The 22,631-nt window shown below is 62.5% G+C and overlaps 1 protein-coding gene across 2 annotated transcripts; it reads right to left on the reverse strand.

The window, feature by feature from the left end:
* Nucleotides 1-4,880: 4,880 nt before the first annotated feature.
* TSC22D3 (TSC22 domain family member 3) lies at nt 4,881-21,473 on the reverse strand. 2 transcript variants are annotated; one of them, XM_027662311.1, is made up of 3 exons: nt 21,120-21,473; nt 6,732-6,783; nt 4,881-6,168 (listed from the first exon to the last, which is right to left on the reverse strand). In XM_027662311.1, exons 1-3 carry the CDS (start codon nt 21,440-21,442, stop codon nt 5,923-5,925), a joined length of 621 nt encoding a protein of 206 aa, XP_027518112.1. In that variant the 5' UTR covers nt 21,443-21,473; the 3' UTR covers nt 4,881-5,922. The 2 variants fall into 2 exon arrangements, with proteins under 2 accessions (XP_027518112.1, XP_027518113.1); XM_027662312.1 differs by lacking the exon at nt 21,120-21,473 and adding an exon at nt 7,082-7,268.
* Nucleotides 21,474-22,631: the final 1,158 nt, after the last annotated feature.

The raw sequence follows: 22,631 nt of genomic DNA on the forward strand, positions 1-22,631 counted from the left end.
AACTTGCTGTTTCTAATTGAGTTGTTTGTCCTGGTGCTGTTTGCTTTCAACCAATCTCCCTTTCTTGGCTGGAATGAGGAAGTTTACTTTCTCGGGAACATTCCACTGTTTAGCTGCCTCCTTATCGCCTCCGATAGATCCCATTAACCGCAGGGAGCTGTTGCACTGGCTCTGGCATGGACAGGCAGGAGGCATCTCAGGTTGTTTATCTGTCCTTTGCACTCCTGTCACCCTCCTGCATGACCCAGCTAGTTTCCACCCTCCTCAGCAACTTTTGGTTTTGCTGCTGTTGTTCAACAGCATGTCCCACTTGTCTCTAACACAACCCTCACATGACACATCCCTCTCCTCTCCTGCTCCTCTAAACTCAGTTTCTTGGAGCTGTTTGACCGTGTTTCTGCCTGGGAAGCTGAAATCCATTTGCCACAGTAGGTCTCATGGCTGTCCCAGCCCTGGGAAGTGTCAATCCAGAGGATTACATGCAAAGCCAGCCACCTCACCACGGGGACAAAGCTGTGGCTCCCCATGTGCTGACCCATGGCAGACTGTGGGCAGACAGCTCCTCACTGGGCTGCCCTTTCTCCAGCTGGATGGGGATGAAAGGACAGCCAGTGCTTCTGGCTTCCAGAAGCATGACACCCCTGTGGCACAGGCAGGGACCTTCAGCGATAGCTGGACCCAGCCAGACCAAAGAGTCATAGGCTCATGGAATCCCAGAATGTCTTGGGTTGGAAGAGACCTCTAAAGGTCACCTATTCCACCCTCCTGCCATGGGCAGGGACATCTTCCACTAGACCAGGTTGCTCCAAGCCCTGTCCAACCTGGCCTTGAACATTTCCAGGGATGAGGCAGCCACAGCTTCTCTGGGCACCCTGTGCCAGGGCCTCCCCACCTTCATTGTAAAAACCTCCTTCCCTATATCTAATCTAACCTAACCCTGTTTAAAACCCATCCCCCCTTGTCCTACCACAACAAGCCCTGCTGACAAGTTCGTCCCCTCACAGGACTTGACCAGGCTGGGGGCATGGCTGCAGCCCACGGGCCTCAAGCCACGCAGGTGTTCAGTGCATTAATTTTTATTTTTTCCCAGTGGGAAAACTCATCCTGCAGCCCAGGAGGATGCAGGGAGGACACCTGAGGGTGGAGAGAACGAGGCGGCAGCTCCCCTTAGGCATGCCCAGCAGTGCCCAGGGCAGGGATGGGTGCTGTGCCAGGGGCAGGGGGTGGTGGTGGGGGCTCTGCGGGAGCGCGGTGCACACTGGGGCGGCTGCGGTCTCGCTGCCAGGAGACTGCCTGATGTTTGTTTCACTTCCTGGTACCAACAAACGCCTGTGGCCAGGTGTCAGGGCAGGGTGCTGGGGACACAAACCGCAAGGGAACACCACGTACCCATCTGAGCAGCCCTGTCCCCGGCCCCCACCCCAGCACTGAGCCCCTGGCACATGCAGCCCCTGCCCTCCACGGCTGGCTGGGCTTGGTTCGGCAGGTCTCCATCCCACCAGGGCTGGTGGGTGACAGGGGGTGGCGGTGCCCCTGGGAGGGTGGAACAGCAGCCCCCTCACCTGTCAGGGGACCAAAAGCCCTAAGGGGGCTGGTGGCTGGCGCTGCTGGATCCCGTCCCAGCCCTGAGCAGAGGGCACAGGCCTGGGGTAGTTCCACACAGTTATATAACAGCAGCATGGCACACACAGGGACAAAAACAAGGACTCCCTGTGCTGTTTGGAAAGGCACTGCCTGTGCCCCACAGGTGCCAGTGCCCGTGGGTTGACAGTGCTGGCAAAGGGCACAGTTGCAGCATGCCCACGGCAGGCAGCCTTGCCAGCAGCTCCCGGCACACATGCGCACTGGGAACAGCTCCCGTCCCTCTGCCTGCACGAGCTCGGAGTCTAGGCCTGCCTGCCATGGGGGCCAGAAACCCCATCCCCAGCTGGGACTGTTTGGAGGCCTGCTAGGGTTTCAGCCTGGCCCTGCCTGGAAGAAACCCCCTTCCCATGAGACATGAACACTGCAGAGGGGAAACTGAGGCACAGCAGAAAGTGTGGGTGAACTGTGGGGAAGGAAACAGGTTAGACAAGGACCCACAATTCTGCAGCCACAAATAGGGTGCACCCACTCTGCCCAGCCCACCCATCCTGCTGCGGGGATTCCTGGGGGACGAGTCCTGCTGCTGGCACATCCTCATGCTGCGTCTCTTCCTGTCCAGCAGTACCCAGATGGGGGGTTCCAGTGCCCATGCAGTGCTTGTGCAGGTGTCTTGGGGGGCTGCTGCAGGCAGACCCCAAGCACCCTGGCTGCCTGTGTGAGCTCTGGCCAGCTCTTGCTCCCTCCATGCACCAACCCACATGACACCGAGCTGTGGCTTGCTCAGGGCTGGCACCATGGCTTGTGCCACTCTCCAGTGGGAGCCTCCAGTGTGCAGCACAGCTTCCCCTTCTGAGAGGGTCCCCAGGCCTGCAAGTGACCCCAGGCAGCTGCAGTGGGCTGACCCCAGGCCTGCCAGAGGCCCGGGCTGATCTGGATCTATGGGGGAGCTGGGCTATAAGGACTGCATGGAAAATCCCAGGCACATATCTCTCAGTGAGGCTCCCGCGGGGCTGGGCTGGGCTGGGCTGGGCTGGGACACTGCGTTCAGTTCGAGGAGCAGGGAGAGATGCAGTGTTTGAGGCGCAGGGAGGGATGTTGCATAACGCCCTTCTGCCTGGCTGGAGTGGAATCTCCCCAGGAGAACCCAGCCGAGGAGCGGGAAGTGCAGGGCTCGGGGTGTCTCCCCTGTACCCTGACCCTTGGGAGGACCCCCAAACCCTGCTGCCCTTCCCCTGCTGCTCCAAAACTCCTCCCAGGCCGCTGCTCACCTGCGCTCTCTGCGCTGAGGATCACCTGCATGGACAACCCCCCGCCCCACCCCCGCTGCAACAACACGACCCCCGAGCCCTTTTCTCCATCGTGGCCCTGAGCTGAGACAGTCAGGAGTGGGACACCAGGGTGCAGGACACTGGTGGCCGAGGAGGGCCGGGTGCGGGGGGCCAGGGGGTGCGGGATGCCGGGGTGTGCAGGCAGCTCCCCCCCGGGCCAGGCAGGCCCGCTCTGTGCAGCGGTTTCTCGTTTTTCACAAATCCGCCGTTTCTCGGGTCCTTCCCGCGCGTTAACCCCTGGGGCGCCGTGGGCCAGCAGGTGGGGGGGGGGGGAGTGCTCTGCAGAGGCTGCCCTGTGCCATTGGCTGGCATCGAGTCACACCACGCTGCAGGGACGGGGAAGGCTCTGCCCATCCGTGGGAGGAAGGCTGAGCTGGAGCAAGTGGTTTGGGGGAGGTGGTTGCAATGAGTGGGGTTTGCCTGGAAGCCACTGCCTGTCCCCCTGCACAGAGGCACACAGGGGCTATGGGGCACCCCAAGGCTGTGGAGAGGGGATGGAGTACGGGGAGAGGCGGCAAACTACTCCAAACACCATCCCTGCACCCCTTGAATGCAGCTGGGTTGCAGGGTGCAGCAAGGACAAATGGGGCACAGAGCTCATCACTGCTGCCCAAACCTTCCCCGGCCCAGAGGGGCAGAAGGGCAGATGGACCATCTCCCAGCACCCCTAACACCCACTGTAGTGACCCGATCAATGTGAGCACAGCTGGATCCAGCTGCCCTGTGGAACAGCCCTTCCTGGAGCAGCTGTGCCCCACCTGGGGAGGCTGGCAGTGTTGGGGATGAGCTGTGTGTGTGCCTCGCAGCCTGCTGCAGCACCGCTGTGTGCAAGGGATGCGTAACTACGTGGTACAGGGGCCTGAACCTGTTTACACACACAGGGAAAGCAATCACACACGTGCACTCACACACGCAAGACACTCGCACCAGAGTGCTTGCAGGGCTGCCTGCGTGAGGCTGAGGCTGAGGCTGGGACAGACAGGACAGGGAGGAGACAGTCACCCAGTAATGGTTTCGAGGCAGCATGGCCTGTGTTTTGCTGTTTACTCGGCGTTTCCAGGGTGCCAACCATACCCAGCTCCACCGTGACTCACGTGGGGCTGGGACTGAGCTGCCCTGCCCTCACTCACCACGGTAGAGATCCGAAGCCACAGCACAGGGTACAGCAACCAACCCACTCCTGTGGGCACGGGCAATGCCGGCCCAGGGATGGCTCCAGCTGGCCCAGGAGTTGTGTCCACGTATAAAACCCTGGCACCTGGCTTCAAACGTCCTGCCAGCCTGTGGCTCTGTGCACACACCTCTGGGCACCTACCAGCCTTTAACCTGTCATAGCCACCAGCATTCCCCGAGGTGGAGGGTTTAGGGTTGTTTTGCCCTCTCCCACATACCCCATGGGGTTGAATCGAAGGCTGGCTGTGACTTAGGACAGAGTTGGGGCACTCAGCCCTCATCCAGCACTGTTCAGTCTAGATGACCCATCCTCTGACCCTCACATCCCTTTGGGATGGTTCAAAATGAAAAAAAAACAAAACACAAATATCAACAATAACTGTGAGAAGTGAGAACAAAAACACTGAAGAGCAGAGCTGTGGGTACATACAGCTCCGCACAGCCTGAGAAAAGCCCCCTTCCTGTTTGCCCCCCAAGCCTGCCCTGCACACACCCCTGGTCACAGGTGTGACACAGGGGACAGAGACCTGCAAGTTCACAGCTCCTTTCCCTATTGCACACACAGCCTTGGGAAGGGGCTGCCTGCTCGTGTCTCCAAAACCCCATCTTGGCTCAGCCAGGGCTGTCTGGGGGGGCTGATCCCTTGCAAAGGTGGGGAGCTGCCAGGTTTTCCTAGCTGGGGAACAACATCAGCCCAGTATCCTCACCAGTCCCATCTCAGCAAGCCCCAGACTCCTCCTCAGCACCACCACTGTCCCCCACCTTCCCAGCCACAGACACAGCTTGGGGCACACGTATATATAAAAAGTAGAGTTTATTGCCATTTCTATCTAGATTTACACAACAGTGTCACCGCTTCTGACATCAAAAGCAATGTCCCATCTCTTCCCAGAGAGCAGGCCAGGTACAGGGGGGAGCTCAGAAAACAAGCCAGCTCCTCCCAACCCAGCAGGCTGGAGCACAGCCCCGCTCACGGCTCTGCCCAGTGGTCAGTCCGGATCCTCCCAGTGCTGCCACACTGCTTCATCACGTGGGACACCAAAGAGGGGTGAATCTGTCCCCTCCTTGCTGCGACTTGCAGCAGCTGGCCACCCAGTGACAGCCGCTCACCATTCCAGTCTGGCTTGAATCCCCCAGCTGTTCCAATGGGCAAGGCTGGCCCAGAGCGGGCACCCCACAGCCTCGGAGGCACCGCTCTTGTGCATGTTTATACATAGATACAGCTACAGAAGATGCCCAAACTAACAAAAGAAGCTTTTTTTTTTCCCTTGTAATCCCCACACTGCTGTGCGTTCAGCCATGCACTACGCTGCAGCTGCCACCTCTGGTGCTGCTCAGTCTGGGTCGGGTTCCAGCAGGCTCCTGGGCGGCTCGTGGGACAAATGTGCTTCGCTCGCTAAACGTCGGTCTCCCTCCAACGTAAGGCTTTGCCAGAAAGAGACACCCCCCTGCAGAGTGCAGCCGTGGCCCGAGGCTCGGCCGGCGCTCCTTCCAACCGCAGGCTCCCATCGTGGTGCCAAAGGCTGCCCAGCACTGCCAGGGTGCCAAGGTGCCCAGGCTTCAGCAGAGCCCGGGACGGGCAGCCACAGATCTCCTCCTGGCACCCGGCGGGCGGTTGGATGGGGAGGGGGGGTCAGCTGCCTGCGTCTCCCTTGAAGAAGAGCATCCTCATGCAGGAGACGGCCACTGGCTCTGCGGGCTGGCCAGGGCTGCCCGGGGGGCACGGCTCAGCGCCAGGTCTGGCAGTCCTTCGTGTGAGATGAAGGCGGAAACGATTTTGCAGGAGATTAAGTAGAAAGAGTTCTGTGGCTCTGCCCACCCCAAGGACAGAGCCACCTTACACCGCAGAGGCCCCGGAGTGCTGGGCCGGGGCAGCCACCCCGGGGCTCTGCTCCTCAGGGCACAGCACCTCCACTGGGAGCCGGGACTGGAACTTCTCCAGCTGCTCAGGGCTGGCCAGGGTCTTCAGGAGGCTGTTCTCACGCTCCAGCTGGGAGTTTTTCTCCAACAGTTCCTTGATTTGCTCTTTCAGGACCTCCACCTCCTCCCGCACTGCATACATCAGATGATTTTTCACAAGATCCTGCAAAAGGCCATGGAAGAGACCATCATTGAAGAGTTATGCCCTGGGGATAGCTCCCTCCCTTTACCACGTACCGGGAAAAGTGCCAAGTGCTGCAGAAGCTTTTCCCAAGGCTGTCCCTCCCCACCCTATCCTTGGAATCCTGGCCAGGGCTTGGTGCTCAGGCAGCACAGCTCCCTCAGGCCCCATCCCTCCAGTCTCTCTGCATACACCGGCGCCCTCCAGCCCCAACTCCTGTCCTGGGGTTTGGGGGGGGGGGGGGGGGGGGGCTGCAGTTTCCGATTACCCAGAGAACCCGACTCCGTCACCCTCACAACCCGAGGGTCCCCTTCCATGTCCACCCTCGCTCCCTGCGCACTGCGGCGCGGCTGGAGCCAATGAGCTCCAGCCACAGACAAAGAACGACTCTGCCCGGCAGCGGGCTGGGGAGGGAGGACCCCCGGGGGTAGAGGGACCTTCCGCCTCGGGCAGAGCACCCACCCGGGAGCGGGGAGCCTCCCTCTAGGGCACAGCACCCGCGGGATGACGGGGGAAGGTGCGGGGGGGGCAGCCCTGCAGCTCACCATCGCTTGCTCGATCTTGTTGTCGATGGCCACCACGCTGGCTCCGGAAGCGCTGGAAGAAAGCGGAGAAGCCGGGGGTTAGCACCGAGCACCCCTCTCTCCACGGGGATCCGCGCAGCCACCCCCCCATCACACCCTGCCAATGCATCGGGACGGCCCCGTCCCCGGGGAAACCCAGGAATCCAGGCACCGGTCGTGCGCGCCCTTCGCTCCGGGAGCAGCAATGCCCCTGGACCTCGATCAGGGTACGCAGAAGCCCCCCCCCCCCCCCGGGGCACCGGGACGCCCCCTCCCCCGGGGCCCTGCGGCGAACGGCGGGGGCACCGCGGCGGCACCGGGGCTGCCCCTACCTGTTGTCGAGCTTCACGGAGACCACATCCCCCCCGAGCAGGGAGGAGAAGAAGGAGATGGAGAAGTTGTGGAGCTGGTAGACAGCCACCTCCATGGGGGACTGGTACATGCCGGTGCTCATGACTGCGAGCGCAGGGACACACTCACACTGACGGCGATGAACGCACTGCGGGCCCCCCCCTCGCCGCCCCCGCTTATATCGGCGGCGCCCGCCCTGCCGGGAGGGGCCAGCGCGGCCGGGACCGCCCGCCGCCCCGCAGCGCCGCGCCCGGGGCTGCCTCGGTACTGCCCCCCGAGGTGACACATTGACCCCCACTACTGCCCCTCGATGCGACACGTTGACCCCTGGTGCGGCACCCTGCCCCCCCCGTACTGCATCTCCACCCCCCTACTGCACCTCTGCACCCCACTGCCGCCCCTCCGCCCCTTCCAGCTGCACCCCAGCGCAGCAACACACCCTCCCAGGGCAGGACCCCCGCCCTCAACGAGGTGTCCCCACCTCATCTGCACCCCCCCACACACACACACTAATGCAACCAGAGTCCTGGTACCCCTAATACAGTTCCCCCACAGCCCGCATGCCTCAGCACCCCCTTCCTGTGCTCCCCACATGCGCCCAGGACGGGGGGGGGGGGGGGGGGGGGGGGGACCCGGGGGGGGGGAACACACGCAGCTGCTTGGGGGACTGGGAGAAGGGGTGAACCCGCTCTGCGTTTGGGGGTGCAGCCTGCAGGTCCCACGTGGTGGGGCCCCGCGGCTGCGAAGGGGAGGCAGGAGGGGAAGGGGAGCCACGGGCGTGCAAAACAGAAACAGGGGTGCAAAATAGAAACGGGAATGATAAACAGAAATGGGGATACGAAAAACAAAACAAAACAAAAAACCGGGGTGCATAATAGAAATGAGGGTGCAAACAAACAGAAACTGGAGTGACAAACAACAGAAACAAGAGCAGAAAAACAACTGGGCGTGAAAAACAACCCCAGGAAGGGAAACCAAAACCTGCAAGCAGAGCAAACATGGGGTGCAGAACCAACCCAGGGTACGGAATGTGCCTGTCGTGCAGAACTGCGGGGTGCAGAACAAACCCAGGGTGCAGAACAACACCCCAGGAGTGCAGAACAGCACTCAGGTACAGAACGAACCCGGGGTACAGAACGAATTCGGGGTGCAGAACAACAAATACAGGGTGCAGAACAAATTCGGAGTGCAGAACACGCCCAGGGTGCAGAACAACGGGGGATGCAGACCAAACCAGGGGTCCAGAACAAGCCCGGAGTACTGAACAACACCCTCCTTGTGTTGCAGAACAGTCCCGGGGTGCAGAACAAACCCCCGCTGTACAGAAAACCACCGCCACGGGGGTGCAGAACAACGACTCCGGGGTGCAGAACAAATTGGGGGTACAGAACATGCCCAGGGTGCAGAACAACAACCACAGCGTGCAGACAAAACCCGGGGTCGACAACGGAATGGGGGCACACAACAAACCCAGAGTACTGAACACCACCCCCCCACCCCGGGTTGCAGAGCAGCCCCGAGGTACAGAACAACAACACCGCCAGGGTGCAGAACAACGACCGCGGGGTGCCGGCCAGCCCCGGGGCACAGAACCCCCCCCGGGTGCCGAACCCGCCCTCGGCCGCGGCGGCCCCGCCCGCCCTTGCATAACCCCGCACCGGGCGGCGGAGGGACCGGACGGGGGGGCCCCCCCGCGGGCACGGGGGGCACTGCAGGGGCTGGGTCCGGGGGGGCACAGGCGGGGGGTGCCGGGGTGCACGGCCAGGGCCGGGGGTGCGCTGCCTGTGTGCAGTGGCGTCCCTCCGTGTGCACACGCGTGTGCAAGCCCCGGGGTCACGCCGGGTCCTCCACAGCGACCTGCACATAGAGCAAGCGGATCTCCTCCGTGGGGTGGAGGCAGGGCCCCTAAAAAGCCCTCAGCATCCCGGGAAATGGAGTGGCACTGCCCACCCGGGGGCTGCCCCCCTCCTGGCGCTCGGCTCCCCGCTTATCTCTGCCCTCTGGGCCTGGGCCTGGGGGGACTTTGCTCAGTGGCCGCCCACTGCCCCCGACCCCCGCGTTTCATCCCCTGAAGGCCGTGGCAGAGCTGATGCTGAACAGACCCCGTGGCAGAGCTCATGCACGGCGCAGCATCCAAGAAAATGTTAGAGCTGGCAGGGCACTTTAAGCGACCTTAAAACACTCATTCACGGCACATGTGCACCCCAGGAATGCTGCAGAGGACCCCGAAGGCCCTGATCCAGGGGATCCTGAAGGTACCTGGCAGCTGGCTGTTGGGAGAGACCAAGGAGTGCTGACTGACAGTTGTGCTGCCAGGCCCCTTCCTCAGGTGGGGAGGGGGAACGAGGTGGTATTTCCCCATCAGAAAGGAAAACTGAGGCACAGTGCACTACTGCTGCTGCCGAGAGCCAGACCTGGCCAGGCAGCTCTCTGCAAATCGCACCGACCTCCCAGGGCAGGGCGAGGGCCGTGGGGTCCCGCGGGGCAGAGGGCACAGGCACCCTGCATGAGATGCTGTGCTGCCCGCAAACCGCAGCCAGGCACGCCCGGCTGCCCCGGCACACACGGGTTTGATGTGGGGATGTGAGAAAGCATTGTCTCCCCAGTGGGCCCGTCTGGGACCCGTGGGGGAGATGATGCATATCCCCCTGTGCTGGCACCAGCCCAGCCCACGCAAAGCTGCTGGGCAAGGGCTGAGCGCGGGGCTGGCACTGCAGAGAGCAGGCAGGGTTCTGTCCCCTGCGCCACCGGGCTGACGTGTGTACCCCCCCTGCCCGCACCAGACCCTACTCACCAATCCCTCCTTCTGAAGAGGCTCGGGGAGTATGGTGGCTGGAAGGCCATGCTGCCCCACGGCCCCGCTGCAGCCCCTCTGCTCCCCCGCAGCGATGCCGGCTCTGCCTGTGGCCGTGTCCCCCCAGCTCGCGATGGCAGAGACAGCCTGGGTGCCGGCCGCATCCAGGGGCTGCGGGCACGGGGTAAACATGCTGGGGGATGACCTCAGCTGCGCTCAATTGGCCCTTTCAGGGCCGGTGGCCAGTGTGCCACCCCGAGCCGCGCGGTGCCCCCCTCCATGGGCAGATGAAAGGGCACTGTGTGCGCCTGTCGCAAGAGTGACTGGTGGTGGGCTGGGTAGCAGCCTCTAGGACACAACTGTCCCCTTACTGGGACAAGTCCAGACCACCCACACCAGGGGTCCTTTGACTCAGTTTCCCACTGCAGCTCAGGGAGGGTGCCACTCTCACTGCAAAGAGGACAGGAGAGATGGGGAGAGGCACTTTTTCCCACGATTGGGCACATCACCAGTTGTGCTGCTGTCTCCTGCAGAGGTGGCAGCAGCAGGGAGATGGGATGGGCAGACCCCAGCCTGCCCCAAGCCCTGACAGCTGTGCCTGTTTTCCCACCTCCTGTACTAAAGCTCCCCCCCCCCCCGAGTCCTGCCCAGCCTCCTTCCCAAAGGAAGCCCTAAATCATTAGTAGAGACTAAGGGCTCTGCCGGTGGCCCATGTCCCACAGCTTGGAGGTCCCGGTTCCTGTCTGGTCCCTTCCTGATGCAGCACTCAGGTACCAAGGACTGGGGAAAACCCAGCAATTTCTGCAGCTGCTGGAGTGAAGCTGGAAAGTGCTTTGGGCTAAGATCGCTTCAGTTCTGCCACCTCCAATATTTTTCCCATGGAGTGGGACTACTGCAAAAATAAACAGGACTGTGTAACTGACTTCCCTGCAGACCCCCTGGGATCTTTCCATCCAGCCCTGGCCACAGCCATCACTGCTCAGGGTGTGGGTTCCCTGCTCCAAGGCTTGGCAGGATGCTGTCCGCCTCCATGAGACTGCAGGGAGGGATGCTCTGGAGGGGTGGAGAAGCAGCAGTCTCCTTCCCCACACTCAATGAATGAGGGATCCTTAGGCAGCCTGTGGCCAGGGCAGGGGCTGGCTGGGTAGGGGACTGCAGCCCTGTGCCCACAGCACTCCCACTTGGGGGACGGGGCTCCTGGACATGTCACTGGGCACACACAACCATGGCACATCTTGCAGCCCTTACATTCCTGCACACGCATGTGCACACACACCCCCTGCACACACAGCACGCCCACACCCCTTACATGCACATGTGTGTCTGCCAGCCCACGTGGGCACACACCCCGCACACGGGGTCACGCTCTGCACACACACGTGTGCGCTCGTGCACGCTGCTTGCACGCGTGTGCCCACGCGTTAGTTTAGCACCTGGAGTCGATGACCTTGGGGGTCTTTTCCAACCCCAGAGCCCCTGTGACCCTATGGCAAGCACTTTGCAGGCACGCCCGGCAAACACGCTGCCGCTCCGCGCGTGTGGGTGCACGTGCAGCGCCAGCACCCCCCGCACACGCTGCCCTGACTCACGGCTGACGCACAGCCCTGCCCGCACACCCCGTGTCGGCGGCGCGGCGCGAGGCAGCTCCGCGGGCCCCTCTGCAGCAGGGGGGCACACCCAGCCCACGGGGGACACCGGCAGCCCTGCTGGCATCTCCACACCGGGAGCATGAGCTCCCAGCTCTGCTGGACCCTGCTTTGTGCCAGCTGTCCCCAGGGAGCCCCTCTGAGCCACCCCAGTGCCCCCACAGCAGCAGCGTCCTACATGGGGCCCTAGCCCCCCCCCCCAGCCCTGGCTGAAGGCCTTGCCAGGCTGCTGGCAGCCACCTCCTCTCCCACCATCCACACATGGTCCTCCAAGCAGAGCAGGGTGGGCAACATACCCCCTTGCCCTTCCTAAAGAGCAGGGGGCCGTGGACTTGCAGCTACCCTATGGCACCAGAGGACACAGTGATGGGCATCTTGGAGCAGGCTGGGCAAGAAGGGCCAGTGCTGTGAACTGTATCCCTGAGACAGCACCAGAGCAGCTCCTGCCTCCGTACACAGTGATGGGAGGTTCGTCAGGCTGGGACCGGCTCGTGCCTGTGGTTATTCTGGGAACAGCAACAGTAGCCGCGATACAGAGTAATTGTGACACTAATTGTTGTGCTCTCTGAGGAAAAAAACCACCCGCAGCTGTCACTGAGCAGCGAGGAGAGGTGGTGACACCAGCTAATGGTGCTATCACCCCAGCAGTGGTCCTGCAGGACACCCTGAAGCTGCCAGCAGCCCCTCAGCCCTCACACAGCCTGTGTCCCAGCCTGAGAGATGCCAGCCCCTCTGCCAAGTGACGTTTAGTGACAGCCCCCTCCTCAGCAATGAGATGCAGAGGCCTGCAGCCCCCACGGGGCTCTGCCTGGCTGGAGCAAGGGGTGACAGGGAGCAGGATGAGGGGATCATCTCTCACTGCCTGGCACTCCACACTTGCATAGTGTTGTGGGTCGTGGCCCTGGGGACAAGATGTGCTGTTTGTGCTGAGCCCGTGCGTGGGACCCAAGCCAGGCACTGCAGTGCCACACACCAAAGGATGCTCCTGCCCTGGCAGGATTGTTGGGGCTGCAGGAGCAGCCCTGGCTCCCCAGCCTCAGCTCTCTCCCCCTGCTACAGGCTGTGCTCACAGCTCCATGGCAGCGTTCCTGGCTTGCTCTCTCCCAAGGACTCAGCTCAATGGGAGGAAGGCCCATCAGAGGGTCCGAGGCGTGGGAAATGTTTATAGCCTGGCCTCGGAGACACTGGAGAGCAAACTGAGAAAGGCACAGAGCCAAGGTTGCCCAGGCTGCTCTGCAGAGCCAGATCTCCCGCTCCAAGGGTCAGAGTGGAGTGGGAGAGGAAAAACCACTGCTTACAAACACGCTAAGGAAACTCTGCCTGTCAAAGCCCAAAATCCTGCAGCTATGTTGGTGGTGGCCAAGGGAGTGAGTATGCCAGCACCAGGGCCAGCCATGCCCTGCAGGAATGGAGGGAGGGGTGGCCAGGGACACCAGTGATGGCTGGAGACTGTGGGAGCCCATGGTAGGAAGGGCTGGGCATGGGACAGGGCTGAGAAGCTCCTGGTCTTGCCCAGCAGCCCTATCCTGGTGCTGGGAAGGGAAGGGTAATGCCAGGGGCTGCCAACAGGCAAGCAGGCAGCTGGGTCATCTGCTGTGTCAGTGCCAGAATCCTGAATTGGAATTGCCTGCCCTGTGGCAATGGTATGGGAATGCTGCTCCAGCCCCAGCATCCCAAACTGTGCCTGCTTGCCCTGTGGCACTGGCGTGGGGCTGCTGTGTCAGTCCCCAGGGCTAAGAGGCTAGCATTGCCAAAGCAGTTGTCCAGCTCTTGGTTTCCTCTTCCTGAACACGCCCTGACTGAGCTGCTCACTGAGGCCTAGCACTACCCCTGGCTCAGCTGGTGCCTTCCAGGGGTTGTGTGGGACACATGGAAGCCCCACACAGCTAGGAGCCCTGTGACATGGGGACCCAGGTCATGCCCACCAGAGCCTTAGAGAGCTCATAAATCCCCCAACTTGGGGCATGTGCTGCTCCAGAGCAGTGGGCAACCCCTCCTGGGCACACCTCTAAGTGCCCAGGCAAGGCTGCAAGCCCCTGCCTGCAGAGCTGGTGCTGCTGGCCTTACCTGGCCCCAGTCCCAGCCCGGGGGACACCAGAGTCACGTGGGAAGAGCTGCACAGAGGCAGCGGCCTCTGCCGTGTTGGGGAAACCTGAGGAGGGTTTCAGTGAGGGAAGGCTGACGGGGAACCTGTCCTTGGGGAAGGCTGACAAGGAACCTCCCTTCACCCCCAATGGAGGCACAGCAAGCTCTGTGGCTTTGGGCAGGGGACACGGGTGACCCCCTGTGCCAGGCAGCGGGCAGGGGTTGTGCTGTGGAGACTCCTCCAACCTGTCAGGCTGGAGGTGGCGTGGGGTGGTGGATGGAGCCCTGGCAGGCTCCTGTGTCCAGCTGTGGGGCTGCCTGTTTCCTCTGATAAAGGTACTTGGCTGTACTCCCAGTTCTGTTTTTTCTTGCGTGCGAGTGCACACCCCAGAGCCGGCCTGCTGAGAGCTGCAATTTTTCTTTCTCTAACTTTGCCACCAGACCCTCTTCTTCCTCCCATGCCCCGTGGTAGCAGCTGCCCCCCAGCACCAGTGTGAGGAGGGGAGGTCAGAGAGGACCCAGCTCAGAACCAAGCCCTCCTCACCATGCTGTAGGAAGGCCCCAAAGCCATGGCTTCCCCATAACATGCTGAGGTAGGAGAGAAAGAGATAAAAGGGCTGATCTAGTTGGTAGCAGCCCTAGACCATGTGGCACAACATCCCACCTTGGTGGTGTTTGTCAACACTAGCCCCACAGTGCTGCCAGCCCAGTGTGGGCTGCCCTGGTGGGCACCCTGCCAAGGGCCATGGGGCACCCTTGCACACCCCCCAAAGGGTCCCATAGCCACTGAATGCAGAGGCAAGGTAGCCAGGTATGGCACAGCCCAGTGAAAACCCCGTGGCGTTCCCCATGCATTGTGCCTGGCAGTGGGGGGAGCACAGCCACCTTCTCCCGTGGGAGGGGATGCCCAGCCCCAGGGAGGATGGCAGGCTGAACCCTCTGCAGAGCTTTAATCCACAAATCTGTCCGCAGAGCAAAGTGCTTCACACCCACGCAGGCCCAGGGTGGAGTCCTGTCACTGAACTCGCTGTTATCGCCTCCCCGTTAGCCCGTGCCCTGCCCTGGGGCTCCTGCCAGCCATGGCTCTGAACTCCGAACTGTCCTCATTTCAAAGCTTACTGTGTCAACCTGGACAGTGCCGGCTGGATCATCCCCAGATACTGCCTCCCCTTTTCTGGTCCAGTTTCAGGGAACTGGGGTGGCCGTGAAGATGAAGGGACACCCTGCAGCACGAGGGGCCACGCAGTGCCCTTGAACCCCAGAGCAGGTGGGCAGGGGGCTGCCAGCCTGGGCTCTGCCTCCCTCAGCCCCTCACTCAGCTTTGCAGGGATCCCCAGCCCGAGAGAGGAACCCCAAGGCAGGGCCTCTGGCATCCTCCAAAAGCAATCCTGGGCCCCTTTGCAGGCAGGAGCGGGCGCTCTGGAGCCCCGCTGGGCGCTGGCAGTGGCTGCCCTGCGGTGCGGGAGTGCCCGCTCGCTAATTGGGAGGCAGCTCGTTATGTAATGAGCATGGAGGCTGGGGAGCTGTGAGAGCAGTGTGGCGCACCCCATGCTACCCAAATCTGCTCTTCCAGCCCAGAATAAACCCTATTTACAGAACACCCCCCCCCCCCCCGAGCCCTTTGCCAGCCCCTTTCCCAGGTGCCAGAACCTGGCGCTCTCCTGCTTGGCTCCATGAGGATGCCTGGGGGGAATCCCAGCAGCCCCACAACGCCCAGGGGGTGGCTGGACCCCGCTGGGGGTGCAAAGCCCAGACAGACCCGATCTGGTGGGGGTTGGAGAGGAGAGGAGCCGCACTCAGCCAGTGCGTGAGCCAGCACCCGCAGGAGGTCAGGCAAGGACATGCAGGGCGGCGCAGCTTCAGCAGAGCCGGTTATTAATACCCCGCCTGGCCTTTGCAAGGAATCCCGGGCATTTCGAATCAGGGACCTTCACTGAAACCCTGCCCTTGCTGACATTTCAGAACAATAACAACGTGAAAGACAATCAGCTGCTGGCGGGACATGTACCTACAGCACTGCCGTGGCTCTCCGTGTGCTGGCCTCAGTAGCCAGCCCTCACCTGGCTTATGCCAACCTTTGAGGACAACCTGAGACTGTGCCCTGCCTCCAAACCGGTGGAGCAGTCCCCCTCTGTGTCACAGGGGGATCACCATTGAGGCCATAAGGATGTCTTGTCCTGCCCCAAGGCATCAGTCACGTGCTGCCATCCCAAGGGAATCACAGGTAGGGGGTGGTGAGGACTGGACCCCAGCCTGATCCTGGAGTCTGGCAAGCCCAGGGCTTCTGCTCTGTCACTGGAGTCATTCTGCACCAAAAGCCCCCTCAAATATATATTTATATATAACTCAGGGCACAGACAGAGGATGATGATCTCCTGTTCCAAAGCCAGCCATGTACATCACCTGGATAAATATAACTCAGAGCTCATTTGCAAAGTATTGCCCTCGGGATGGGTTGCAGCCTCTATCGCCTCTCCAGCTCTCTCCCCCCTACACATGCCTTGGGGTAAGGCTGGACTTGATGATCTCAGAGGTCTTTTCCACCCTAAATAATTCTGTGATTCTCTGCCATGTACCAACAGGGTCTCAGTCCTTCCCAAGGGCAGGATCCAACCCGGACCCCTGCTCCCCTTGGCAGTCCCCTTACAGCACATGGACAGTCACATCCCCTGGGCACACACACAGCTGCCAAGCTCTGATGACAAGCATCCCGAGCCCCTTGGTCCCACGCAGGTCACGGTGCTCCCCCAAAGCACAAGGTTGGCTTTAACCTTCCTCGTGCTGGGCAGTGGCCAGGGAGGTGGCAATAATCCCAGCAGAGACCATCCAGGATCAGGCCATGTCTCACCAGGAAGGGAAAGTTTGATGCTGGAGGGAATTGGCATGATGCTGAGACCAGGGCAGGCCCCTGCAACCTGCTCCAGCTCCAACCTCTTCCACATCTTTAAAGTTCACAGCTGGAAATAAATTCTGTCCAGCCTTTTCCCCATAGGGCCATGCTGTCATCCCTGCCCGACCTTGGGACACCTACCCCTGCCTGTGGGGAGCCAGGCATCTGCCCTGGTAGACGGGCAGTGCTGGAGCATCCTGAGGGGACTGAGGTGATGAGCTGCTGAGCAGCTGACATTGGCATCACCAGACTCTAGCTCAGCTGTGCCAGCCCCCTTGGCCATAGCCTTGTGATCGTGGGCAAATGGTTCCGTCCCAAAAGGCTGGAGGGGCTAAGCAGGGCTCTCCTGAGCTCCAGGGAATGTTGGGAGTCTGGAGGGAGCTGGGTCTTGCAGGAGCAGGAAGGGACAGGCAGGAAGGTGTGGCGTGTTCTGCCACTAGCCCCTGCCAAGCTATATCATAGCCCTGTAAACCTGACCTGTGGGGACATTGCTCTGAAGTCTGCTGGGTCATGGGGTGGGCATCCCAGGGTATCAAGATGCCCATGATGGAGACCAAGGTGGGCTCAGCTGACTGCCTGCCTGGCATCTTCCTGGTGGTGGGAAGATTTGGGCACACCAAGGTCAGCACCTCCCAGCAGTACAAGCTACTCCTGCCACTGAAACGAAATCTCCCTGGCACCTCAGCAGTGAGCAGGGCTGGCAAACCACACTGCAGGCCACGGGACAGGCCACGTGCAGCTCTGTCCTTTGGGAGCAAAGCAAGCAAACCCTGATGCATGATCTTGGTGGGCAAGGGGGCCCTCCCAGCCCCCTCCCTGGCAGAGCCGTCCCGGGGCCAAAGCAGGGAGAGCAGGACAGCTTGGTCTCACACCCACACCTCTCTCACGCTCACTTGTGGCCCCTCTCCCCATCAATGTGTCCTTGTTGCTCCAGCCCACTCAGCCGGCTGGAATGCATGCCTTGGCCCTGCCACCCCGGGATGCCCTTTAGGCCCTGGCTTCTCTCCTCCTGCCCTGGCTCCTCTCCTCCTGCATTGCTGCCACAAAGGGACACTCGATGGACAGGAACAAGTGGTGCTGTGACACAAATACTACCCTGGTACCGCTGTCACCAGCCTGACATTACAGCAGGAAAGGCAGAGCTGCCCTGCTTCTCCCGCCCAAATTCATCACACTTGAGGCCTCCTTGCCTCCCTGTGACTTCCTTGACTTGCTCTGGCCCAGGGGAAGGTGGACCCCAGCACTTTTCATGGCTCAGACCAAAGGGTGGGTCATTGCCCAACCTGTTCGGTGGAGCAGCAGGTCAGGCAGTGCTCAGAGATTGTCTGCTGTGCAGAGGCATCCCCTCACTGCCCGGAGCAGGATGGACACAGGCTGGCCAGGCTGCCAGGTGTTGCCCAGGAGAGGCTGGAAGGAGTGCTGGCACGGCTGGCCGATGTGGGCGAGCAGGCTGGCACGTACCTCCTCTCCCCACCCAGAGCCAGGCGGGGTCCTGCTTCGATCAGGTGCCAGCACGCACCCGGGGTGCTGCTCCTCCCGCAGCACCAACCTCCTCCCACGCCACGGCTGCCCTCACCCCCTGCCCTGGGGAAAGGTGTCACACGGTCACAGGGCTGCACTTCCTGACCCACACTTGGTCAGGCTCATGCCTGGCTCTGGGATGAGCTGGGGTAACACTGCAGAGGGACTGCAAAGACCTTTTTGCCCACTGTGCTGGCATCTACGGGGAGAAGGTGTGCCCAGCCAGGATGGTGGCAGCTGCCCTCCTTCTACCTGATGCTTCCATGTGAGCTTGGCCCCTTGGCACTCCCAAGATCTCCCTGGAGAGCAGTTTGTGATGCCCTGTGTGAGGGCACAGTGGGGAGAAGCCCTTTGGGCACAGGATCCCATGCACTCCTGGAGCAGGAAGGCTTCCTGCAGGAGTGTCAGCCCTGGAGGCAATTGGTTCAGAGCATCCGTGCCTTGTGCATCCCTGCAAACACCCCTGCTGTGAGCAAAGGGGCACGGAGAGCCTAGCAGAGACCACCCAGCTGGGGAAACCCCCGGAGACAGGTCAGACGTGCTGAATATGAGTTGTTTGAGATGCCCAGCACTGACTTGACCCTGACAGAGCTGTTTCCAGCCAGCACCAGAACCAGACTCAACCCCGAGCGCAGCAGTTTGGTGCTCCCGTGCCGTGCTGGATGTTGGCCATGCACGAGTGTGTGCATCCACACAACTTCCACCTCCCCCTGTGTCATTGGAGCACATCAGCCACAACAAGGGGCACTAACTGGTTTGGGTTCCCTGGTGCCAGCAGCAGGGTACCCTTATCAGGCCTGTTATCGAGGTGTTCCTCTGGCACCCACAATTCTCTGCTGTATATGCTATCTCCTCTTGGGTGTCTTGGCTCATTCCCCAGGAGGAGAAAGTTCAGGTTGGAGCAAAACAACCGCAAACACAGGTGTGGGCACACCTGGCTCCAATGCCCGGGGCCGTGCACCCAGCTCCCCCACGCTGTGACACCTGAGGGGGACAGGGGATCACCCAGGCAACCTCCAGACCAAGGTGCTTGGACATCAAGTGTGATGGAGGGACACGGCTTTGCGCCACACCACGGCACAGGGGTGTCACAAAAGGGAATGCCCGGAGCCTCTCGGGACACAACACACACCAGGGCATGGAGGACAGGCAGCAACGAGCACTGAGGGGCACAGACAGGGAGAAATCGTGATCCCCTGGCACCTCTACTATCTCCCTACCACAACAGGAGCTCACCAGATGCTAACCAAGAGCTCTTGGGTCCTGCTCCAGCAGCGACAAGTTCAAAAGCAGCCTGCTGTACCCATGGGCACTGCCTGCCCCACCGAGCAGCCCGGGTGCTTGGCTCCGACCCCAGCCCTGGCAGCCCACACTGGGGACAGTGTCTCGCTTCCCCCCCTTCACCTGTGGTGCCAACTGGCTGCAGCCTCCCCAGGGAGCAGGGGAACCTCTCGCTCCCGTCCCCTCCCAGCTGGGTAGGTTCGCTGGCTGCACGGGTACCGGTGCCTTGGCGGGTGTCCCAGCTCCTCCTTTCCCACCTGAGCGGCAGCTCGGCGTTATGTAAGTGCAGGAAGAACGTCGCCAAGGCCGGCTCGAGGCAGCAGCCTCCCGGCGTCAGACGCTTGGCTGGGCGAGGAGGCGGGCGTGCGCCGGGGCGGCTCGCACGCGTGGGGCGGCCACGTGTGAGCCCACCCGCCTCCCGCGCCGGGCGAGGGGACGAGGGGCGGCTCGCCCGCCCGTGCACGGCCCACGGGAGCGCGCCCACGGGTGCATGTGCGTGCAGGGAGGGAAGGGGATGGCGAGGTGTCTGTGAACGCGTGGGTGCTGCCGCGCCCCCCCTGCGAGCTACTCCTCCTCTCCAGCGGAGCAGCGAGTGCCAGAGCCGCTGCCTGCCCTGCCAGCCATGCAGACACCTGCCCGCGATGCACTGATAGGCCATAGCTCCCCTCAGCCCTGGGGGTGGGTAATGTGTCCCACCTGCTGAAGCCACAGGCAGCTTCGGCACCGCCGGCCCAGCTCGTCTCTCCCAGGCCAAGCTGGGAAGACCCAGACCTGCGAGCCCCAGCACAGGCTGCTCCCGCAAAGGGTGTCACCAGCCCTCCCTGCTGCTGGACACCGGGGCCAGCCCCACACAGCACCAGTGCAGGACCTCAGACAGCTCTGTCTGCTCCTTGCCCCTGGGGTCCACCTTGTCAGGGCTGAGGACCCTGTGGAGTGGCAGCCCCTGGGACTACCTGTTCAGTCTCCTCTGCCCTCGCTGCTAGAGCAGGGGAGCAGGGTGGCCTGTACACCTACTGGGTGCCAGTACCCCAGTACTGCCTCCTCAGCCCCCCAGGGAGTGTACGGGAGCAGCCCCGAGCAGTTCCTGCTGTGTGGGCACAGGTAGCCCACCCAGAACAGCCTGGAGTCCAGTGAGGGCAGCTCGGTCAGGGCAGAGGCACTTTCCAGGGACGAGAAATACCACCCAGGCCAAATCTATCTCCACTTTATTTACTCTGGGAAGAGCCAGGGAAGCTGCCGAAAGGGCAAGACCTGGCACTGGGAGTTGCAGACTCCCTACCCAGGGTCTCATTGACACTCAAGGTGGCTTTCGAGGCAGCACAACTGCTTCCCAAGGAACCTGCCACCCGCTCCACGCAGAATGGGGCCGATGCCCATCTGTCGCTGGACACTATCCATGCCCCTGCAGGCACTGTCTGTGTGGACAGAGGTAGCCAGGGAGACGAGCACAGAGTCCAGCGGCCAAGACACACAGCTGGGAGCTGTTGTCACTGCCCAGCACACACGGGGCACCACGAGAGGGGCACGGTGGAGCAGAGCCACCCAGACCCGCACCCAGGGATGGGCTAGCACCACCCACAGGCTCCGTGCCACGCGCGGCTGCTCCTGCCTCTCCCCACGCAGACCCCACCGGCGCTGCCACCCCATCCAGCCCCGGGGGCCCACAAGTCCCCGTCAGTTGCCAGCCCGGGGGGGCTGCAGGCCCCACGTCTTGCCCCACACTGCTGACAGCTCCGAGCCTGCTGTCAGCTCCGGCGCTCCCAGTCCTTGGCAGCCCCCCGGCCCCCGGCGGTGACACCCACCTGTGGAAGAGGAGGAGGATGGAGAGCAGGGTCTGGTCGATGTTCCTGTTGCAGATGCCCTGGTTGAAGAGGTAGCAGGGGTCCCGCACGACGGGCTCCAGCGAGTCCTGGCGCATGATGGAGCTCAGCTTGTCGGTGTTGAGGTTCTGCCGGACCAGCTGCTCCCGCAGCTGCCGGAAGCTGCTCACGGTGGGGCTGCCCGGGTTGTTGTTCTCGCCGCCTGCCCCCTCCTCCAGCCCGCTCCGGTTGGCCAGGTCCAGGCAGCAGCTGCAGCAGTCCAGCCCCACGGGCGACCGGCACTCCTCCGCGGGCGACGAGGACATCCCGGGTGTGCCCGCGCCTGGCCACGGCGGCGCCGCCGGGGCCGCTCCCGGGGCCGCGGAGGGCGAGCGGCTGCAGGACGCGCCCGGTGCCGAGCGCCGCGCTCGGTCCCCGCCCGCCCCGGCCCCGCTCCAGCCCCGCCCGCCTCCGCTTCGCTCCTCCCCGCCCCGGCCCCGCTCCTCCTCCCTCCATCCCGGCCCCGCTCCGCCCGGCCCGGCCCCGCTCCGCCCCGCTCCGCCACAGTGCCGCTCGCCCACCGCCCCCGGCAGCGCCGCGCACCCACCCCACGCGTGGGTCCGGGAGAAGTTGGCAAGGAGTGACAGGGGGGTGACAAAGGGACACAGTGCCCCCCTTCTCGGTGGGGACCCCCTCCCCTCTCTGTGCTTACCGGGGGGGCTGAGCGGGGGGGCTCAGGAGGCTGGAGCTGCCCGCGGCATCAGTCGCCGAAGCATCGGAGCCGCGGCAGGAAAGGGGGAAAAAGGGGATGAAAGGCCCCAGAATGGGGAGAAAGCCAGGAGGGACCCGGTCCCACTGCTGAGAACGTCTAGGAGCCTCCTCGCTCGGAGGCAAACCTGGCGTGGGTGGAGCGCACGGAGCCCGGGGGCCGTGGATGTGGGGCACGTTGGGACTCGCCGGCAGATGCGGGGCTTCAGGGATATGCGAAGGGAAAAGGGGATTTCTGAAAGGGGGGAAAGTGGCTTCCCTGACACTGCAGGGGGAGCGTTTTTGCCACCAGTGACCCGCACTGATGGGCTGGCAAAGAGCAGCTGGGGCACACTGTGCTGCCCTGATGGAGCTGGGACATGGGACAACATCGCAGAGAGGTGGGGACGGCCGGGCCGGGACCCTCAGGGTGAGGAACGGGAGCGTGACGAGGTCCCGGCTCCGGAGCACACGTAAGAGATGGGATGAGAGGGCGGCCGTGGTGCTGGGCTGCCACTGCTGCCGGTCATGAACCCCGCGGGCCAGCACGGTAATCCCTCACCCTTCGGAGAGAAAAACAACCGAGAGCTGGTGGGAAAGGGTCCGAGGGATCAGAGCTGCCGAGGTGGGGAGCAGGCAGGCTGGGGGAGCCCACCATGGGCAGGGGGACGTGGGGGCAGAGGGAGGTTCTGTATGGAGAGGTTACAGAAGGGTTGGTGTAAAAAGGTGCAAGAAGCAGCAATCGGAGGATGGCAGCGTGTCTGAAGG

The sequence above is a fragment of the Corapipo altera genome, unplaced genomic scaffold, assembly GCF_003945725.1.
Source record: "Corapipo altera isolate COAL_440 unplaced genomic scaffold, ASM394572v1 326, whole genome shotgun sequence".
Classification (NCBI taxonomy): Eukaryota; Metazoa; Chordata; class Aves; order Passeriformes; family Pipridae; genus Corapipo; species Corapipo altera.

Bases quoted from the DNA above. Each gene is read 5' to 3' on its own strand.
- TSC22D3 (XM_027662311.1), bottom strand. From the start codon at position 21,442: ATGTCCTCGTCGCCCGCGGAGGAGTGCCGGTCGCCCGTGGGGCTGGAC. The intron at 6,784-21,119 runs GTGGGTGTCACC...GCTTTCTTCCAG, and splicing joins ATCCTCCTCCTCTTCCACAG to CGCTTCCGGAGCCAGCGTGG. The intron at 6,169-6,731 runs GTGAGCTGCAGG...GGCCTTTTGCAG, and splicing joins ACAAGATCGAGCAAGCGATG to GATCTTGTGAAAAATCATCT.